General features: G+C 51.5%; 2 protein-coding genes across 2 annotated transcripts; both read right to left on the minus strand.

The window, feature by feature from the left end:
• Positions 1–610: 610 nt before the first annotated feature.
• Positions 611–7345, minus strand: LOC140827489 (uncharacterized). Its single transcript, XM_073190163.1, has 4 exons — positions 5586–7345; positions 1546–5517; positions 854–998; positions 611–739 (listed from the first exon to the last, which is right to left on the minus strand). Exons 1-4 carry the CDS (start codon positions 7343–7345, stop codon positions 611–613), a joined length of 6006 nt encoding a protein of 2001 aa, XP_073046264.1.
• A 1680-nt stretch (positions 7346–9025) lies between these two features.
• Positions 9026–12529, minus strand: LOC140827490 (uncharacterized). The gene is made up of 5 exons (XM_073190164.1): positions 12200–12529; positions 11747–12066; positions 10172–11607; positions 9719–9915; positions 9026–9307 (listed from the first exon to the last, which is right to left on the minus strand). The coding sequence occupies exons 1-5, from the start codon at positions 12527–12529 to the stop codon at positions 9026–9028; spliced, it is 2565 nt and encodes an 854-aa protein (XP_073046265.1).
• Positions 12530–19892: the final 7363 nt, after the last annotated feature.

The following is a 19892-nucleotide window of genomic DNA, read 5'->3' on the forward strand; positions in this document are numbered from 1 at the left end:
GGAAGAAAATGCAGATTCCGGTGGCTGTGGTACAAGAACCGATCGCGCAAGGGTACCATTGGAAAGCTGAGGAAATTCCGAGTCAGGGGAAGTACAGCCGGCGCCGGGAGGAGCAGTGTTCGCCGGCGACGAAATTGAAACAAAAAGCGGCGTATTTTCGATCGGAAAATCGGAGGGGTTACCGGACTCCGATTGGACTGAAACTTGGACAGAGTGGTCGCCGTGAGGAGGCGGTTCAGGTGGGGTGGTTCGCCGGCCAGGATCCGGCGGCGGAGGCATGGCGGCAGGTAGGGCGTGAATAGTGACGGTTTTAGTGTGTTTTTTCTCACGTTTTACTGTGTGTTTTTTCAGAGAAAATTTTTTAGGGGCAAAATGATTTGGTTTGGTTTAGGTTTAGGGTTTAGGGTTTAGGGTTTCGGGTTTTAGGGTTTAGGGTTTAGGGTTTAGGGTTTAGGGTTTTTTTTTTTTTTTTTTTGGATAAAACACCGCCAGAGTGGCGGGGGGTTAGGCGGACCCCAACCTGTATATAAATAAAGTAGTAAAAGATGTCCGTACAACAAAATTAAAACCTAGGTGAGGAGGGGTACTAGCCCAAGACCTCCTCAATCAGCTAAGCACTAAAGACATAGGCGAAACCAGAATAAAAGAAAGCAAATAAAACGATAGCATCTAACGGAGAAAAGAGACAGCAGGCCCTGAATGGCTGAACGGGACCAAATCCATGAGAGCATAGTAAAGCCTAGTAGGGACACAGGACTGTCGAGCAAGCAGATGAAAGAGCTGTCCAGTGCCAAATCCACGAAATCAGGGTGGACTTCGGAACACGTCAAGACTCCTGGGGAAGCGTATTCACAAAAACGGCCGAGGAAAAAGGCCGCAAGCAAGAGTCCAAAGACCAAGAACCAAGTGGGGCAGATGGATGAGACACCGAGAATCCATAGCGAATGAAGGGAGCGTCTGAACCCGCCTGGGTGGAACAGCAAGCTCCAAGAGCACGGCTGGCGCAAGAGGGCCATCAAACAGCACCGAGTAGAACAAACCAAACGCACGCACGCGGGGAACGGGGGTAGAGAAACACACGCACGCACCCACGCACTCACACACACAACCCGAGAACAACAACACGCACGCACGCACGCGGGGAACGGGGGAAGAGAAACACACGCACGCACCCACGCACTCACACACACAACCCGAGAACACCAACACGCACGCACGCACGCGGGGCCTCTAACACACGCACACTAAGAGAGGAACACAAACTAAATAACAAAGGGGAAGACAACAAAAAGGAGAGCAAAGCAAAGAAAAAAACAAAAATAATACCCGAATTTTTTTTTTTTTTTTTTCCGGGTTTTTTTTTTTTTTTTTTTACCCGGAATTTTTTTTTTTTTTTTTTTTTCCGGATTTTTTTTTTTTTCCGTTTTTTTTTTTTTTTTTTTTCAAAAAGAGGACCTCGATCTGAGGTACGGGAGCCCGGTAGAGTCTGAACGGGCAAGCATCGAAATATGACGAGGCAGGAAAGAACTGAACTCTACGCTGTACCGTCGAAGCGAGTGGGCAACCGTCGCTAGAGCATCCGCAACCGAGTTACCCTCCCGATAAATGTGAGTCAGATGAACTGAACGCCCTCTCAACAGGCCGTGGATACGGGAAACAATATGGTCAAAACGCCACTGACACTGACGAGAACGGATGATCTGAATAGATATCAAGGAGTCGGTCTCGATCCAAAGTGGAAAAAGGCTAAGGTCAGAACAGAGTAGAAGACCTCTCCACACCGCCCACAGCTCCGCCCGAACATTGGTCCCAACTCCGATGAACTCGCTGAAAGACAAGACAACACGGCCCGACGAGTCCCGAACAACCCCGCCAACAGAAGAATCACCCGGGCTACCTCTCGAGCTCCCATCAACATTGAGCTTGTAGACCCCGGGAGGGGGTCTAAGCCAGCGAACAATCGTCATCTTCAGGACAGGCCGAAGAATGACGGACACTCCAAGCAACCCAGCCGCCTGAGAAAAGCCCAACCAGAGTTTAGGCTTGACGAGGGAGGCCGAGTGAGCGAGACGAATATAAGAGAGGATTTGATGTTTGACCGTCTCCCCAGAGATGGGCCTACGACGGTGTTTGGCATCATTACGCGCAGTCCAAAGGAACCACAAGATCATGAAGGGGAGAAATTCCTTCATATGGCCCCCTGGCGTCCAAGCCAAATTCCTCTTCCAGGAGCTGAGGAAGAGTAAGAAATCAGAGGTATGGGGTATCTGGACCCGGAAAACTGCCCCAAAGAAGTGCCACACAGAGCGGGCAACGGGACCATCAAGGAAAATGTGACAGAAAGTCTCCGGCATGGCGCAACATTGACATTTCGACCCAAGGGAAATGCCGCACGATTGGAGGACCTCATCCACCGGAAGCCACCGATGCCAAAGCCTCCAAAGGAAGAAAGAGATGGTAGGACGAAGACACCTCCCCCAGAAAGGGGTGAAAATGTCAGAAACAGGTGCTCTCGTTCGAATCAGCTCCCAGGCCGATTTCAACGAGAAGACACCATCAGCACTATGAGTCCAGCGCGCCACGTCTGACTCCCCAGCAGTAACGGGGATCAGGGTGATCTCCGTAGCAATGGAGGGGGGAACGATAGAGCAGAGGCTATCGAAGTCCCAGGAACCCTCCGAAAGAAAACTAGAAACACGGGCGGCACGAGGCCCCCAAACCACACTCTGGTCAGATAAAGGGGTATCCCCAAACCAAATATCATCCCAAAAAGAGACATCTCCAGAACCGACTCGCCAACGAATGCCGGGCTCGGCACGAGCCCGGATCTTAAGAAGGCGATGCCACGTGGGAGAAACGGAGCCACGAAGGGGGACGGAAGCAGGATGGTCAAGACGACAATATTTCTGCAGGAGGAAACGCGCCCAAAGAGAGGCGCCCTGTCTGAACCGGAACCACAGTTTGACCGAGAAGCTGTCAACCAGGTCTTTCAGCCTGCGAAACCCAAGGCCTCCTTCCTGAGTAGGAAGACAAGCACGAGACCAACGTGCCCAATGCCACTTTTTCTCGAGAGAGCGGGAACCCCAAAGAAAACCATTAAAAATCAGCTCAAGCTTTTCGATAACTGCTAGGGGGGGCTGGATGACCTGAAAAAGGTAGATCGGCATAGAGAGTAGAACACTGCGGAGCAAGGTCAAACGACTACCCGGAGAGAGGGTGCGGGACTCCCACCCTTCGAGTTTTTTCCTGACGGCCATCAGAAGAGGCTCGAAGAGGGTGGACTTGCGGTTCCCCCGGAAGAGAGGGACTCCAAGATACTTCAGAGGGAGCTGCCCTTCCGCAAAGCCAGTGATACGCAGTAAGCGTGTGCGGAGGCGCTCAGGAGATCTGGGTGGAAGGATGATCGCACTCTTAGCTACATTGACCAGCTGGCCAGAGCAGTTTTCGTAGTGCCAAAGAAACTCTTTGATGCAACGCATCCCGCGGGCCCCACCGTTGGCAAAGATAATGATATCATCAGCATAGGCCAGGTGGGAGATGAGTATGTCGCAGCCGGAGCGGAACTTAAGGCTCGGATGACGAAGGAAAAGGGAGTTCAGGCCTCGAGAAAGATACTCAGCCCCAATGATGAAGAGGAGAGGGGACAGAGGATCGCCCTGTCGAAGACCCCGCGTGGAGGCAAAGAAACCAGCCGGGGTACCATTGATGTTGACGGAAAATTTGCAATGAGAGATGCAAGCAGAGACAAGAGACACCACAGGTTCCGAAAAGCCAAGATGTCGGAGGACAGAAAGGAGGAAAGGCCACTGCACCCGATCGTACGCCTTAGCCATGTCCAATTTGAGGATGACATTACCCCCGCGAGAGGGTAGACCTAGGCTATGCGTGAGCTCATGAGCTAGGAGGATATTGTCAGAGATGACTCTCCCCGGCACAAACCCGCTCTGGTTCGGGGCAATAAGTTTTCCCACCACCTTCGACAGACGCGAGTAGAGAAGTTTAGAAATGATCTTATTGGTGACGTTGCAGAGGCTAATAGGGCGGAAGTCCGTCCAAGCCTGAGCGCCCTCAACCTTTGGGATCAGGGTGATGGTGGTGGCAGTGAAGGATTGCGGCATAGGGGAGCCGCCGAAGAAATCCCGGACAGCAGCAAAAACATCCTGGTGGATGATCTCCCAACAATGCTGGAAGAAGGCAGAAGAATACCCATCAGGGCCCGCCGCACTATCTCGATGAATGGAGAAAACAGTGGCTCTAACCTCCTCAAGAGTGGGGAGGGCAACGAGACAGTTGTTCTCTAGATCAGAAATGACCGGAGAAAAGTCATGAAAGACCGGGCGATCCCAAGCTGAGGGGTCCCCAGTAAGCAGGTTCTCGAAGAAAGCAGCCCCCGATTGCTGGATGAGGGCTGGGGAAGTGAGACAAGTCCCATTGTCCCAGATACGAAAGATTTTATTCGTGACACGCTTCTTCTTAACCATATTGTGGAAGAGTTTGGTGTTTCTCTCACCATCCTCAAGCCACTTGCAAGCAGCTTTTTGTTTCCAGAAGTCTTCCTCCATTGCTATGGTTTCGGCAAGCTGAGCATTACATTCAGAAAGCCGGGACCAGTGTAGGGTGGAGGGATTAGTCTCACAAGCAGCCTCAGCTAATTTGACCGCTTTCTCGGCCTGAATGATGTTATCAAAGATATTCCCAAAGACATCTCGATTCCACCACTTGAGGTGATTCTTGAGGCGCTTCAGTTTGGCAAATAACCGGGGCATGCCTGCCCCATGACAGGGCAGGTTCCAGTTAAGCCTAACTGTCTGAAGGAACCCATGGTGCCGGGTCCACATACTCTGGAAACGAAAGGAACAGGGGCCACGGGACAGAGGGTGGGCAGACACGAACAGAGGACTGTGATCAGAGACAGAACGGGGGAGGTGTTCCACTCTGATAGAGTGAAAGAGATCACACCAACCCGCAGAGACAAGGACTCTATCCAGACGCTTCCAAATGGTTTTGTTGGTCCAAGTGAACGAGGAGCCTTCAAAACCAGCGTCGATGAGACCAGAGTCAAGGATAAAGGAATTAAACTCATCCATGGGGAGGAGTCGTCCACCGGAGGAGCCAAGACACTCCGAGGACTCCCGACCGACATTGAAATCGCCTCCCACGAGCCAGGGACCACTAGCGGGCTTCACTTGGATGAAAGAATCCCAAAGGTGGCGCCGCTCAATGTAGTCGCACTTAGCATAAACGAAGGAGCAAAATACATCAGAAGGAAGAAAAGGGGCAGAAAGTTTGAGGTGGAGGAATTGCTCATGGTCAACCACGAGCTCGACCGTCACACCCTCGGAGAAGAAGACCCAAATCTGATTAGAAACATTAGAGACAACACCGTGAAAGCCTAATCGCCTAGTCATGGAACTAGGGTCAAGGACAGACATAGGTTCAAGAATGGCTAGGATCTGAACACGCTTAAGCTGAATTAAGGCATGAAGCCTCTGTTCAGATTTCGTGTTCCGGAGACCCCTGATGTTCCAAATGAGACAATTCATGGGGAACAAGCAGAGGGGGACCTCGTCCGACGCCGAGGGGACCTGGCTCTGCGCCTGTTCTTTTTCGGTTGGAAGTCACCCGAATCAGTGAGGCGCTTATTAACTTGGGACATATCAGTGTCCCGGATCTCACCGTCAAGGTCAGTCCCATCACAGGATTCAGCTCGACGGCCATGAAAGAGCGAGTCATCCCCAATCGAGGGGGAAATGAAAGAATGGGGATCAGAATGGGGGGCACCCTGGCTACGGACAAGCTCCGCTAACGACTGGGAAGAGACCTCCGGAGGGGAATTAGGATTAAAGAGAGCTCGCGGGTCAGTGATGGAGACAGTAGGGACCGAATGACTACTGTGATTGGCCACACAAAGGCCAGGGACAGTCGCAGGATCAAGAGGGAGGGGGTGCGGGGAACCAAGATCCTCCACACAGTCGACATAGTGAGCAGCATCCTCCTCCTCCACCTCCTTGGCCCGTTGAAGAGCTAGAGGGGCACATTTAACCGAGAGGGATGGCTGTGTATGACCGACAAGATGAGGCTCACCGACAGTAGTGAGCGGGGAAGCAGAGGAAGCCACAATGACGTGCGGGTCCAGATCAGGAGAGGCCAGAGCGGGTATAGGAGGGACCTGAATCTGGGGGGTGGGTGCAGAAGGCCCATCCTCTTCTAGGTTCCGAAGAACTTCGAAGGCATTGGAGTGAGTGGGAGCTTTGATATTAGGGCCAGGATGGGCCGGCCGCCTGTTCCTGCGACGAGGGCCCCAAATAGCAGCACCCGCTTGGGGCTGGGGGTTCAAAGGAGAGGCGTGTTGGGTGGGGAGGAGGCCATCAGACGGCATATGATTAGTATGAGAGGGGAAATGGGCCGAAGGAGACTCAGTGGGGAAAGGCTTGGGACGAGCCGGCTTGGGGTTCTTCCCATTGGAGTAACAAACGCTCGAGGAGTGTCCTAACATCTTGCAATCTGTACAGTAAGCTGGGATTCTTTCATAAACCACATTAATTTCTTGCGAGAAGTCGCCCCATCCAACCCAAATTTGGTCCCTACGGGGTTCTAGGACATTGAGTTCCACACAAACACGGGCAAAGGCACCACGAGACACCTCAGCAGTGAAGTCATCTATCTTAATCGGGTTCCCCACCAGTTTGGCAAGTGCATAGAGGCTCTTTTTATTGTAGAGGTGTAAGGGTAATTCAGGAAAACGAACCCAGACTGGGGCAATAGGTGATTCGGCCTGAAGTCTGAACTCAGGCGTCCATTTGGAAAAGCGTATGCCGAGAGGTCCCACCAACATCACACTCTTAGACCAAAGGAGCGCATAGTCTGATTCACAAGAAAGTGTTATTATTAAGAAGCCCTTGGGCAGAAAGTTCAACTTATAATCCCTGGTGAAACCCGTTTTGGAGAAAGCTGAAGTTATATGAGCATTGGTGACAAGAGATCGATTACCAGAAATTTTCCCCACCAATGCAAATTTAAAAGGCTCAATTAAATCAGAGATAAATTGGTCCGGGAATTTGATTCCTAATTTGCCATTTAAAAGAGATGGTTCCGGAAGATATACCATCGAGTGACGGATATCCTCGAAACTTTTTTTCCTGGATCTAGGTGAAGGGGGAGTCAAAGCATCACGAAAAGATACAGTAGGAGTAGAATGGCTCGTACCTGGGGGCATAGCTGCCGAGTTAAGGGCTGAGTTGACCAGGGCGGGTTGACTCGGTCGAGTGGCTGGGTTGACTCGGCAGGGGACTATCGGAGCACAGCCGTGGGCCGGCGAGGTGGAGGAGAAGACGAATTGGGGCATGTGACCAGGAGACTCGGTCAAATCAGAGGTGAATCGGCCTTGACTCGGTGACGAACTCGGATGGAGGGGTGGGTATTGGGCGTTTTCGATCGGGGCACTCAATCCGAAATTGAGGACACAGAAATGTTACCCATGAAATTGTGAGTCATGTGTGAAAATGAATTGAAAAACGGAGGAGAGCCACCGGAGTAATTTGAATTGAAAGCCGGCGGCGTTGGCGCAGTGGGTGGCGCAGCATTAGATCTGAAATTAAGGCCGGACACGGCCGGTATTGGGGTTGGGACTTGGGGCGTTTTGTGCGACTCAGAGTGGGTAGTGCGAATCGGGGCTTGATTGCAGCTGGAACGGCGGGAGTCGGCCGGAATCGACGAAATACCCTCCGCCTGCGCAGTGAACAGTACAGGCGAGACTTGAACTGTAGAATCGGGAGGGCAAATCAACTCCGAATGGCTTGAAATTTTTACAGTAGATTCGCCTTGAGGAGACGAATCCAACGGTACCTCATTTGTAAAAAACGGGGTTGCCTTCGCCGGAGACGAATTTTTGGCCGGAATTAGCGTATTTTCTGGCATGAAATTGACGGGGCAAACGTTTTCCGATGGAGTTGATATTTGATTATGTTGGTCGGCAGGTGAAGGCGGTTCGATTGTGGGTGGTGGCCGGCCGGGATCCGGCGGCGGAAGCATGGAGGCAAGTGGGCGTGAATAGTGACGAATTTAGTGTGTTTTTTCGCACCTTTTAGTGTGTGTTTTTACAGAGAAAATTTTTTGGGGGCCTAGGGCTAGAATCAGTAGAACAAGAAGCAGCCGAAAACAGAGGGGCATTCCGAGAATTGAACTCGGGAATAAAAGCTGGAATAAATAGTAATAGGGTTTAGGGTTTAGGGTTTAGGGTTTAGGGTTGGGGTTTAGGGTTTAGGGGTTTAGGGGTTAAGGGGTTAGGGTTCCGGGTTCCGGGTTCCGGGTTTAGGGTTGAGGGTTTAGGGTTTAGGGTTCAGGGTTCAGGGTTCAGGGTTCCGGGTTCCGGGTTCCGGGTTCCGGGTTGAGGGTTGAGGGTTGAGGGTTTAGGGTTTAGGGTTTTTTTTTTTTTTTACCATCAAAACAACAATACAAGATAACACCTTAAGAGAGGAGGATGAAACCAAAGCTCTCTAAAGGCTAGTCATACAGAACATAAAAAACAAAGACCTAGGGGGGCAAATACACGAGCCAAAAGCAAATCCCTAAGTGAGATGCATAATAAAACAGAACACCTAAGGGCAGCGCTAGAAACATGAAAACAAATCGAAACATATGTAAACAGTAATGATCCAGCTCAAAAGTAGGTGCAAAAGACCACATGAACCATATCGAGCATGCGCAATGTAATACAAACTGAAAAGTCAAATGATACTGTACGATCAACTGTGCGGATCCCATGAAGAGAGTATCAGCTGAAGTCCAATCATAACAGTCGAAGCACCAAATAGACCGAATCCAGCTCAAATCATGAAGTCCCAGACCAAGAAGAGAATGCGACGGCAAGCTCATAAATCAAATGGCCAGGAAAATCATGAATCCACACTGTGACGAATAAAAGAAACAACAATAGAGAACATCCAGAGCCCCAATTCCCGCACAAAGTATATACCTACGAAGCCCCAACATGAAGGAGATCCCGGAAATGAAACCCATGAAAAGATCACCAGAGCCATCCATAACAGTCGGCAGTAAAAGAGCGAAGTCGTCGGGCAAGGAGAAGCCTGCAGTAACGCCCGCCGGGGTCCAGGAATGGACCCAAGAGAAGCACAAACAGAAATAGCGCTCCAGGGAATATGAGAGGGCCAAAGAAAAGCACCAATAGGGAGAGTGCAAGAGCCCACCTAATCCCGAGGAGACCAAACATGTAGTGTGCGAGTGTCTGAGCCCACTCACACCAGTCTGGCAGAACAGGGGAAAAGAGAAACCCCCTAACTAACAGTACCTGCAAAGAAAAAATATACATATACATATAGAGAGGCAAAAGAAATGGATCCAAGAGAAGGGAAGGGCTGCAAACAGCTAAGAACATCTATATCTCAGGTAGGGAAGCCCGGAGGTATCCGAGCGAGCAAGTATGGAAATGTGCCTAGGTAGGGAAGGACCTAACTCTAAGGTAAAGTGCCTAAGGTCATGGGCCCTCGCCGCCAAAGCATCCGCCACCGAATTACCCTCCCGGAATATATGCAAAATATGAACAGACCGCCCCCTCAAAAGGACCAGAATCCTGGAAACAATGTGATCAAGACCCCAGCAACATCGACGGGAACGAATGAGCTGAATAGAAGTCAGAGAATCAAGCTCAATCCATAGAGGAAAAAAGAATGATCGAACAAAGGAGAAGACCCCTCCAAACCGCCCAAAGCTCAGCCCGGAGAGAAGACCCAGCTCCAATGAACTCGCTGAATGAGAGCACAACCCTCCCGGAATCATCCCGAACAACGCCACCAGCAGCAGGAGTCCCCAGATAAACCACGCGAGCTCCCATCCACATTAAGCTTGAAGCACCCGGACGGCGGTCGCAGCCAGCGAACAATCGCCGTCCTATGTAATCTGTGGAGAGCAACCGAAATACCCATTGATCTCGCCACATGAAACACAACCAGCCAATGTCTGGGCTTGACAGTACGCGCAGAGTGGGCGAGACGCAGGTAAGACAAAATCTGGTACTTCACCGTCTCCCCAGAAACAGGGAGATGACGGTGCTTAGCATCGTTCCGCGCAGTCCAGAGGCACCACAGAACTATGCAGGGGAGAAACTCCCGCACATGGCCCCCCCGGGACTAGACCAAAGCTCTCTTCCACGCACTGAGGAACAAACTGAAATCCTCAGTGTCGGGAATATGAACCCGAAACACGGCGCCAAAGAAGTGCCAGACAGACCGAGCAACCGGGCTGCGAATGAATATGTGTGTGAATGTCTCAGACATATCACAACACTGACATCTCGAGGCTAACGCAAAACCCCGGCGCTGGAGCACCTCATCAACTGGGAGCCACTGATGCCAGAATCTCCAGAGGAAGAACGACATGGTAGGCCTCAACCAACTCCCCCAACACTGACGGAATATATCAGAAGACGGAGCACGCTGACGGATCAGCTCCCAAGCAGATCTCACGGAGAAAGCACCATCGGAGCTATGGATCCATCGTGCCAGATCAGGGTCTCCCGAAAGAACAGGAATCAAAACAATCGCCTCGGCAACCGAAGGAGCAACAACCGCACAAAGGCGATCAAAATCCCAGGACCCCTCAGACAGAAAATGAGAGACCCGAACATCACGGCCCCCATGGACCACATACCGGGAGGACAAAGGAACGTCCCCAAACCAAGTGTCATCCCAAAAGGAAACATCTCCAAGACCAACACGCCAGCGAATGCCAGGCTCCGCACGAGGGCGGATCCTAAGGAGACGTCGCCAAATGGGGGATATAGAACCACGGGCGGGGACACAGGCAGGAGCATCCAGCCGGCAATACTTCCGGAAAAGGAATCTCGCCCATAGAGAGGAGCCCTGCCGAAATCTGAACCATAATTTTATAGAAAAACATTCCACGAGATCTTTCAATCTGCGGAATCCAAGGCCCCCCTCAAGCACGGGGAGGCAAGCCCGGGACCACCTGGCCCAGTGCCAATTCCTTTCCAAGGGCCTCGACCCCCAGAGGAAGGCATTAAACACCCGCTCAAGCTTCTCCATGACAGCCAGAGGTGGCTGAACCACCTGAAACAGATAAATCGGCATGGAGAGGAGCACGCTACGTATCAGGGTCATGCGGCTACCCGGGGAGAGGGTCCGAATCTCCCAACCCTCTAACTTCCTACGAACAGACTGTAGGAGGGGCTCAAAAAGGGAGCACGTGCGATTACCCCGATAATGGGGAACTCCGAGGTACTTGAGGGGCAGATGACCCTCGGCGAAACCGGTGATGCGCAAAAGCCGGGAGCGGAGGCGCCCAGAGCACCTCGGAGGCAAAATCAAAGAACTCTTGGCAGCATTCACACGCTGGCCCGAACAGTTCTCGTAGTGATGCAGAAAATCGACAAGGCGCTGCATACCACGAGACCCACCACTGGCAAAAATAATGACGTCATCAGCATAAGCCAGATGGGAAATCAAAAAATCACAATCAGAACGGTACCTCAGCGCAGGATGCTGCAGGTAGAGGCGGTCAAGGCCACGAGAAAGATATTCCGCCCCCAAAATGAAGAGAAGGGGAGACAATGGATCACCCTGCCGGAGGCCTCTGGTGGAACCAAAAAACCCCGATAGAGATCCATTAATGTTCACAGGAGAAATGACAATGAGAAATACAGGCCGAGACCAAAGCCACAACACGCTCGGAAAAACCAAAATGTCTCAAAACGTCAAAGAGGAAATGCCACTGGACTCTATCATAGGCCTTGGCCATATCCAACTTCAAGATGACATTACCACCACGAGTGGGGAGAGTAATGCTGTGAGTGAGCTCCTGGGCAAGGAGAATATTATCAGAGATCATCCGACCCGGAACGAAGCCACTCTGATTCGGGGAAACAAGTCTCTCCACCACATCCCTCAACCGAGAGTACAACAGCTTCGAGATGATTTTGTTCGTGACATTGCACAGACTGATCGGACGGAAGTCCGACCAAGCTCGTGCACCCTCGACTTTGGGAATCAGAGTGATCGTGGTGGCGGTAAAGCCCTGAGGCATAGGAGAACCCTGGAAAAAATCAAGAACAGTACCAAAAACATCCTGATGGACAATCTCCCAGCAATGCTGAAAGAACGCCGAAGAGAAGCCATCAGGGCCAGCAACGGTATCAGGGTGGATAGGAGAAGACAGTCGCGCGGACCTCCTCCAAAGAGGGAATCGCAGCAATACCATCATTATCCACAGCAGAGATGACCGAGAGAAAATCCGAAAAATCAGGGCAATCGATCGCAGAGGGCTCCCCGGTAAGAAGATCCTGGAAAAACAAGGCTCCCGACTGCTGAATCAAATCCTGAGATGTCAGGCAAACCCCATTCTCCCAAATGCGGAAAATCTTATTCGCCACACGCTTTTTCCTCACCATAGTTATGGAAGAGTTTGGTGTTCCGCTCACCATCCTCAAGCCAATGACAAGCCGCTTTCTGTTTCCAAAAATCCGCCTCCATGGCGGTGATACAGGCCAGATCCTCATTGCGATCGGACAGGCAAAGTCCAATTCGCGTCAGAAGGGTCGGCCTCACAGACAGTCCTCAGGCTGAACGAACAGCCCTCTCAGCCTCAGTGAGTCTATCAAAGATGTTACCAAAAACATCCCGATTCCACCACCGGAGGTGATGCTTGAGACGCTTCATCTTGGCAAAAAGCCGAGGCATGCCGCTCAGACTGCAATGGCAGATTCCAATTAAGCCTCACAGTCTGCAAAAAACCATGGTGCCTAACCCACATTCGCTGGAAGCGAAACGAGCTCGGCCCACGGGCAAAAACAGGAGCGGTAACCAAAAGCGGACAGTGATCCGAGACAGTACGAGCGAGATGTTCAACCCGAATCAAGTTGAAATGATCTCCCCAATCAACAGAAACCAAGACCCTGTCCAACCGCTTCCAAATGGTCTTATTCGTCCAAGTGAACGAAGACCCCTCAAAACCAGCATCGATCAGGCCAGAATCAAGAATAAAAGTGTTGAACTCCTCCATGGGTAGCATCCTACCACCACGGGAGCCCAAGCACTCAGACGCATCCCTGACGACATTAAAGTCGCCCCCAACCAGCCAGGGACCCAAAACAGGCTTAACCAAAAGCAAAGAAGCCCAAAGATCCCTACGCTGAACATAATCACATCTAGCATAGACAAAAGAACAAAATATCTCTGTCGGTAAGGAAAGAGGCAGAGACTCTGATGTGAAGGAACTGAGCATGATCAAAAACACACTCCGCCCTCACATCAGCAGCAAAAAATACCCAGATATGATCGGAGAGATTAGAGATGACTCCAGAAAACCCCAAACGGCGAGTCATGAATCTCGGATCCAGATCAATCATGGGCTCCAAAATAGCCAAAACCTTAATCTGTTTCTCCTTCACAAAGGCATGAAGCCTCTGCTGGGACTCCGATCCTCGAAGTCCCCGGATATTCCAGATTAAGCAATTCATGGGGAACGGGTGGAAGAAGGATCCAGATCGCTTTTTACGCGATCGCCGACCATCATCCTGAGGTCTTTTTCTGGGATTGGACATGTCAGTGTCCAGAATACTACACTCAGACCCACAGCTAACTCCAGACACAGAATGTCGATCAAAATCCTGATCAGGATCATCAGCCGACATGTGACTGGGGATCATCTCAAGAATAGGGGGTCCCTGTCGAGCAATCAACTCGTCCAGCATAGAAGTGGCATCAGCAGGGAGATGCAGGAAAGGATGGGACCGAGTGACTGCTATGATTTTCAATACAAACCTCCGGGGGACAAACACAGTCACCACATCCGGGCGTGGAGATCCAAGGTCATCCACGCAGTCCGACAAAAGGAACACTCTCATCGTCCTCAGCCACCGTGACCTCAGGGCGGTCAGAAATAGGGGCCTCCTGATGAGAACTCAAACCGACAGAGGGATCAGGAACACCTAATCCAAGCTCCTCAGAGCCTACCTCTGTCTCCTGCAAATGGGAAAGAACTCCAAAGAGTTCGAAGCAAGAGGGATCATCCCTCGGGAGAGCCTGACGAACAGGCCTCCGTCTCTGTCTACGTCGGGGACCATGGCCATTGACATGAAGCTGGGGCTGTGGTCCCGGGACAATGACAGAGGCTGCACCCTCAGGAGGTGCCTGAGCAGGAGGGCGCCTCTGGCTGAGGAGGCTCTCGATCAGCAGGCTGGATCGAGCAGGTTTAGGATTTTACCATGAGAATAGCAAACGTCGGTCGAATGGACCCAACATCTTGCAATCCAAGCAATACCCAGGGTATTTTCTCATAAACAACATCAATCTCCTGGGTATGATCACCCCAGCCCACCCAAATTTGCTTGAACAGGGTGGTTCCAACACATTCAACTCCACACAGACTCGAGCAAAAGCGACTCCGAGAGGAGTCAGCAGTAAAGTCATCCATTTTCACCGGGTTGCCCAAAATCTTAGCAAGGGCAAAAAGACTTTTCTTGTTAAACAGGTGAATGGGCAAACCCGGGAAGACGCACCCAAACAAGGGGCGATGGGAGATTCTTCCTGTAGATTGAATTCCGGGGTCCATTTGGAGAAAACGGATCCCGAGAGGTCCCATAAACAGACTGCCCCTAGTCCAGAGACGGGCATAGTCCTCCTCACAAGAAAGAACAATCACAAGAAATCCCCGTGGCAAGAATTTCAAGGTATACGGTCGTGCAAACCCGAAATTGGCAAAAGCCGTAGATATGGCATGATTGGGCACAATCGATCGATTGCCAGAAATTTTACCGATCAAAGCAAACTTAAAAGGTGCAAATAAAGATGAGATGATCTCATCCGAGAAGTGAATGCCCGGCTTACCGTCCTTGAAAGACGGCGCAGGCATTTCATTTATTGACCCAAGAACATCCTCGAAACTGTTCTTTGTCGTCCGAGAGGACGACGGGGCCAAAACATCGCGAAAAGACAGTGGTGGTGTAATAGTAGCAGTGGGGCCAGAAAAACCCGAAGAAGTACCTAGATTAACCGGAGAAACATTCGGCGATCTCGGGTTTGACCGTTGACTGTTGACCGCAGACCGTTGACCATTGACCATTGACCGTTGACTGTTGACCGTTGACTTTCCGGTCGAGATACCACCATAGAACGGCGCCGGCGAGAAGAACACAGAACCGGTACCAACCGGAGCAGAACCGGACGGCGGAGGGATCAAACCGGAGTGAACAGTAGCCGGAAATTGAGATGAAATCGAAATTTGGGCGTTTTCACCTCCGATGGATTTTGCAGAAATTGAAGGTAGGGAAATTTTACCCATGTCTGGACGAAGAGGATCGTAGGTGGAATTGAACAAATTCGCCGGGACGACGCCGGAATTCGAGATTGAAATGGACGGAAACTGCACATCTGAAACTCCCGGCGTAGATCTGAAATTGCGACCGGAGGAGAACACCGTTGGGGCTGATTCCGGTGGCATTGGCTTCGTCTCTGAGTGGGCATTCAAGATCGGGAGCCCATTTTTACAACCGTGGTCGGAGTCGGCCGGAATCGAAGCAAGGAATTCCGGCGATGGGAGGAACAGTGACGGCGTCACTTTGAACGTCGATTCTGGGTGATTTACGGACTTGTTGAGGGTGGGGCTTGGACCAATCGAACCGTCTATCAGAGACGATTCCAATGATGTAAGTCCGGCGCCGGGAGGAGCGGTACACGGCACCGGCGAAATTTTGGACGGAAATCGTGTTTTTTCAGACGTGAAATTGAAGGGGTTTCCGGACTCCAAATGTTCTGAAATTTTGCATGTAGAGTCGCCGGAGGACGGCAGTTCAAGTGGTGGTGGTGGCCGGCCGGGATCCGGCGGCGGAAGCATGGCGGTCGAGAGGCGTGAATAGTGTCGAATTTAGTGTGTGTTTTCGCACCTTTTAGTGTGTGTTTTTTCCGAGAAAATTTTTTGGGGCAAAATGGGTTTTAGGGTTTAGGGGTTTAGGGTTTCGGGTTTCGGGTTCAGGGTTTCGGGTTCAGGGTATAGGGTTCAGGGTTTTTGGGGTTTGGGGTTTAGGGTTAAGGGTTCAGGGTTTTTTTTTTTTTTTTTTTTTTTTTTTCCGGAAAACACCGCCGGATGCGGGGGGGGGTTTAGGGTTTATGGGTTAGGGGTTTAGGGTTAAGGGGTTGGGGTTAGGGTTTAGGGTTTAGGGTTTAGGGTTTTTTTTTTTTTTTTTTTAAAAAAAAAAAAACCGCCTTAGTGGCGGGGGGTTTGGCAGACCCCTACCTGTAAATAACTGAAACATAAAAATATCGTCCGTACAAAGAAAAGAAAACCTAAGTGAGAAGGGGGACTAGACCAAGACCTCCTCAAAAGGATAAACGCATCTGTCATCAATAGAACGCAAATAACAAACAGAAAATAAAAGGGTCACCTAGAGAAAGCAGAGTGACAACCTAAAACCGTGATGAGATATATAATCATAGACTAAACTGATGCAAGGAAGGCGTATGATCCCGCCAGAACTCCCGGGTAAGTGGAAAGCTACAGTGGCGAGCCAATGCGCTGAAAGCAAGCATCTAAATCTCCAGCATACATGTGTCCAAATGGGTAACACTCCTAAACCTCGTGAATATGGCAATGGGCGTTTGGTCCCGCCCTGGAGGCAAAGCCGTCCTCCTCAACGAGTGCGTCTGGCGTCTAGGACCCGCTAGTGGGGGACGCTCAAAATCCAGCAACAAGACAAGGTCTGAGGCGGCTGACCCGCCGAAAGACTAACTGGCAAATATGAACCGAGGGACAAACACACACACAACTCACTGACACAAGGGCGCTCACGCACACAAACGGACGCTCGCACTCACACGAACACCCACGCAAACAAGGACTCACACGCACACGCACACAAGGGCGCGTTCACGCATGTACATGGACGCTCGCACACACACGAACACCAACGCGAACAAGAGCTCACACACGCACGCCTAGTGACCAAACACACCCAAACGCACGCACACAAGCGACTACTCGCAAATGCCCGCACGCACACACACAGACGCACTCACTCAAACCCAAACGAACGCGCACACACAGACGCATGCACGCACGCGAGAGGAACCACACACACACCCACAAGAGAAAACAGAGGAAACTAGAGAGCAATTTTTTTTTTTTTTTTTTTTTGGCCGATTTTGATTTTTTTTTTTTTTTTTTTTTTTTTAAGAAAACCTGGAACGCAAGTACGGCAGCCCAGAGTGGTCTGAGCGAGCAAGAATCGAGATATGTCTGGGGAGAGCCGGCCCTGGCGTGAAAGTGTATCGCCGAGAAGTGTGGGCCTCGGTCGCTAAAGCATCCGCCACTGAGTTACCCTCCCGGTAAATATGAGAAATATGAATAGCACGCCCCCGCATAAGACAGCGAATCCTAGAGACAATAAGGTCAAGAGCCCACTGACACCTACGAGAACGGAGGATCTGGATGGAAATCTGGGAATCGGTCTCAATCCAAAGGGGAAAAAGGCTAAGGTCAGAACAATGAAGGAGTCCTCTCCAAGCAGCCCACAGCTCCGCCCTGATGTTGGTCCCGACTCCGATGAACTCGCTGAATGAAAAAAGTACCTGCCCCGAAGCATCACGAGCAACCCCTCCAACAGTAGACTCCCCGGGGTTACCTCTCGAGCTACCATCAATGTTGAGCTTGAAGACCCCAGGAGGAGGTCTGAGCCATCGAACAATGGTCATCTTCAGCATGCGCCGAAGACCGACCGAAATGCCTATCTGTCTCGCCACCTGAAGTGAACCCAGCCAGTGCCTGGGCTTAACAATGGAGGCGGAGTGAGCAAGACGAAGATAGGATAAAACCTGATGCTTGACCGTCTCCCCAGATATGGGTAAGTGACGGTGCTTCGCATCGTTGCGAGCTGTCCAGAGGAACCAAAGAACGATGAAGGGCAGGAATTCCTTCACGTGGCCCCCCGGAGTCCAGTCTAGAGTCCTCTTCCAAGAGCAGAGGAACAACTTGAGATCCCCAGTCAGGGGAATTTTAATGCGGAAAACGGCACCGAAAAAGTGCCAAACATGACGGGCAACGGGGCTGTCAAGGAAGATGTGCGTGAATGTCTCCGACAAAGCACAACACTGACACTTGGAAGCAAGAGCCACCCCGCGCCGCTGAAGAATCTCATCGATCGGGAGCCACCGATGCCAGAGTCTCCAGAAGAAGAAAGACATGGTGGGTCTCATCCACCTGCCCCAGCAGGGGATAAGATATCAGACGTAGGGCCACGTTGACGAACCAGCTCCCAAGCTGATTTCGTCGAGAAAACCCCGTCCGAGCTATGAATCCAACAGGCAGAATCCGGCTCACCCATAAGAATGGGGACCAAAGTGATAGCCTCCGCAACGGAGGGGGCAACAACAGAGCAAAGACGATCGAAGTCCCAGGCCCCCTCCACCAAGAAACTAGAAACGCGGGCCTCACGGTTCCCTCTAACCTCCCTCTGATCGGACAGAGGGGTATCACCAATCCAGATATCATCCCAGAATGATAAGTCTCCGTGACCAATTCTCCAGCGAATGCCAGGCTCAGCGCGGGGCCGAATCTGTAAGAGGCGCCGCCAAGAAGGGGAGATGAACCCACGACAGGGGACACGGGCTGGGTGCATAGTCTTGCAGTACTTCTGCAGCAGGAACTTCGCCCAGAGGGAAGATCCCTGTCTGAATCTGTACCACAACTTAATAGAGAAGCTATCCACAAGGTCTTTCAACCTGCGGAAGCCCAGACCTCCTTCTAAGGTCGGGAGGCACGCACGGGACCACCGGGCCCAGTGCCATTTCTTCTCCTGCGGGCGAGAGCCCCACAGGAAGCCATTGAAGATCAGCTCAATCCTCTCCATGATAGCCAGAGGTGGTTGGACCACCTGAAACAGATAAATCGGGATCGAGAGGAGGACGCTTCTGAGAAGAGTCATGCGACTCCCTGGAGAGAGAGTACGAGTCTCCCATCCCTCGAGTTTTTTCCTGATCTGAAGCAGGAGGGGCTCGAACAGCACGCATTTCCTGTGCCCCCGGAATAACGGTGCGCCCAGGTACTTCATAGGGAGGTGCCCCTCAGCAAACCCAGTGATGCGCAGGATGCGGGAGCGGAGGCGCTCCGGGCATCTCGGGGGCAGAATGACGGCACTCTTAACCACATTGACCAGCTGGCCAGAGCAGTTCTCGAAGTGCCCCAAGAAATCTTTGATGCGCTTCATCCCGCGGGTGCCACCATTTGCGAAAATGATGACGTCGTCAGCATATGCAAGGTGGGAGATCATGAGATCACATCCCGAACGGAAGCGAAGCTCGGGGTGCTGGTAGAACAGACGGTTCAGACCCCGCGAGAGATATTCGGCCCCAAGAACAAAGAGGAGAGGGGACAGGGGGTCGCCCTGGCGAAGCCCCCTGGTCGAGCTAAAGAAACCAGCAGGGGTCCCATTGATATTGACGGAGAACTTGCAGAGGGAAATGCAAGTCGACACCATCGCCACCACCTGCTCAGAGAAACCGAACTTCCGGAGTACATCCAGGAGGAACGGCCACTGGACCCTATCGTAGGCCTTGGCCATGTCCAGTTTCAAGATAACATTACCTCCCCGGGAGGGGAGGTTCAGACTATGAGTAAGCTCCTGGGCCAGGAGAATGTTATCCGAGATCAGTCTACCCGGAACAAAACCACTCTGATTCTGAGAGATAAGGTCTCCGACAACAGTCTTCAACCTCGAATACAAGAGCTTAGAGATGATTTTGTTCGAGACATTGCACAGGCTAATGGGGCGGAAGTCCGTCCACGCATGTGCGCCCGCCACTTTGGGAATCAAAGTGATCGTGGTGGCGGTGAAACTCTGAGGGATCGGGGAGCCATGAAAAAAATCACGG

Source organism: Primulina eburnea, chromosome 3 (assembly GCF_022965805.1).
Source record: "Primulina eburnea isolate SZY01 chromosome 3, ASM2296580v1, whole genome shotgun sequence".
Classification (NCBI taxonomy): domain Eukaryota; kingdom Viridiplantae; phylum Streptophyta; class Magnoliopsida; order Lamiales; family Gesneriaceae; genus Primulina; species Primulina eburnea.

Bases quoted from the DNA above. Each gene is read 5' to 3' on its own strand.
- LOC140827489 (XM_073190163.1), bottom strand. From the start codon at position 7,345: ATGCCCCAATTCGTCTTCTCCTCCACCTCGCCGGCCCACGGCTGTGCT. The intron at 5,518-5,585 runs GTCCCCTCGGCG...TTGGAACATCAG, and splicing joins AAGAACAGGCGCAGAGCCAG to GGGTCTCCGGAACACGAAAT. The intron at 740-853 runs GTGAATACGCTT...TGTCCCTACTAG, and splicing joins CTTTTTCCTCGGCCGTTTTT to GCTTTACTATGCTCTCATGG.
- LOC140827490 (XM_073190164.1), bottom strand. From the start codon at position 12,529: ATGAGGATCTGGCCTGTATCACCGCCATGGAGGCGGATTTTTGGAAAC. The intron at 11,608-11,746 runs GTGGCATTTCCT...TGGTTCCACCAG, and splicing joins AAGGCCTATGATAGAGTCCA to AGGCCTCCGGCAGGGTGATC. The intron at 9,308-9,718 runs GTTTGGAGGGGT...TTTTCTTTGCAG, and splicing joins TCCGGGCTGAGCTTTGGGCG to GTACTGTTAGTTAGGGGGTT.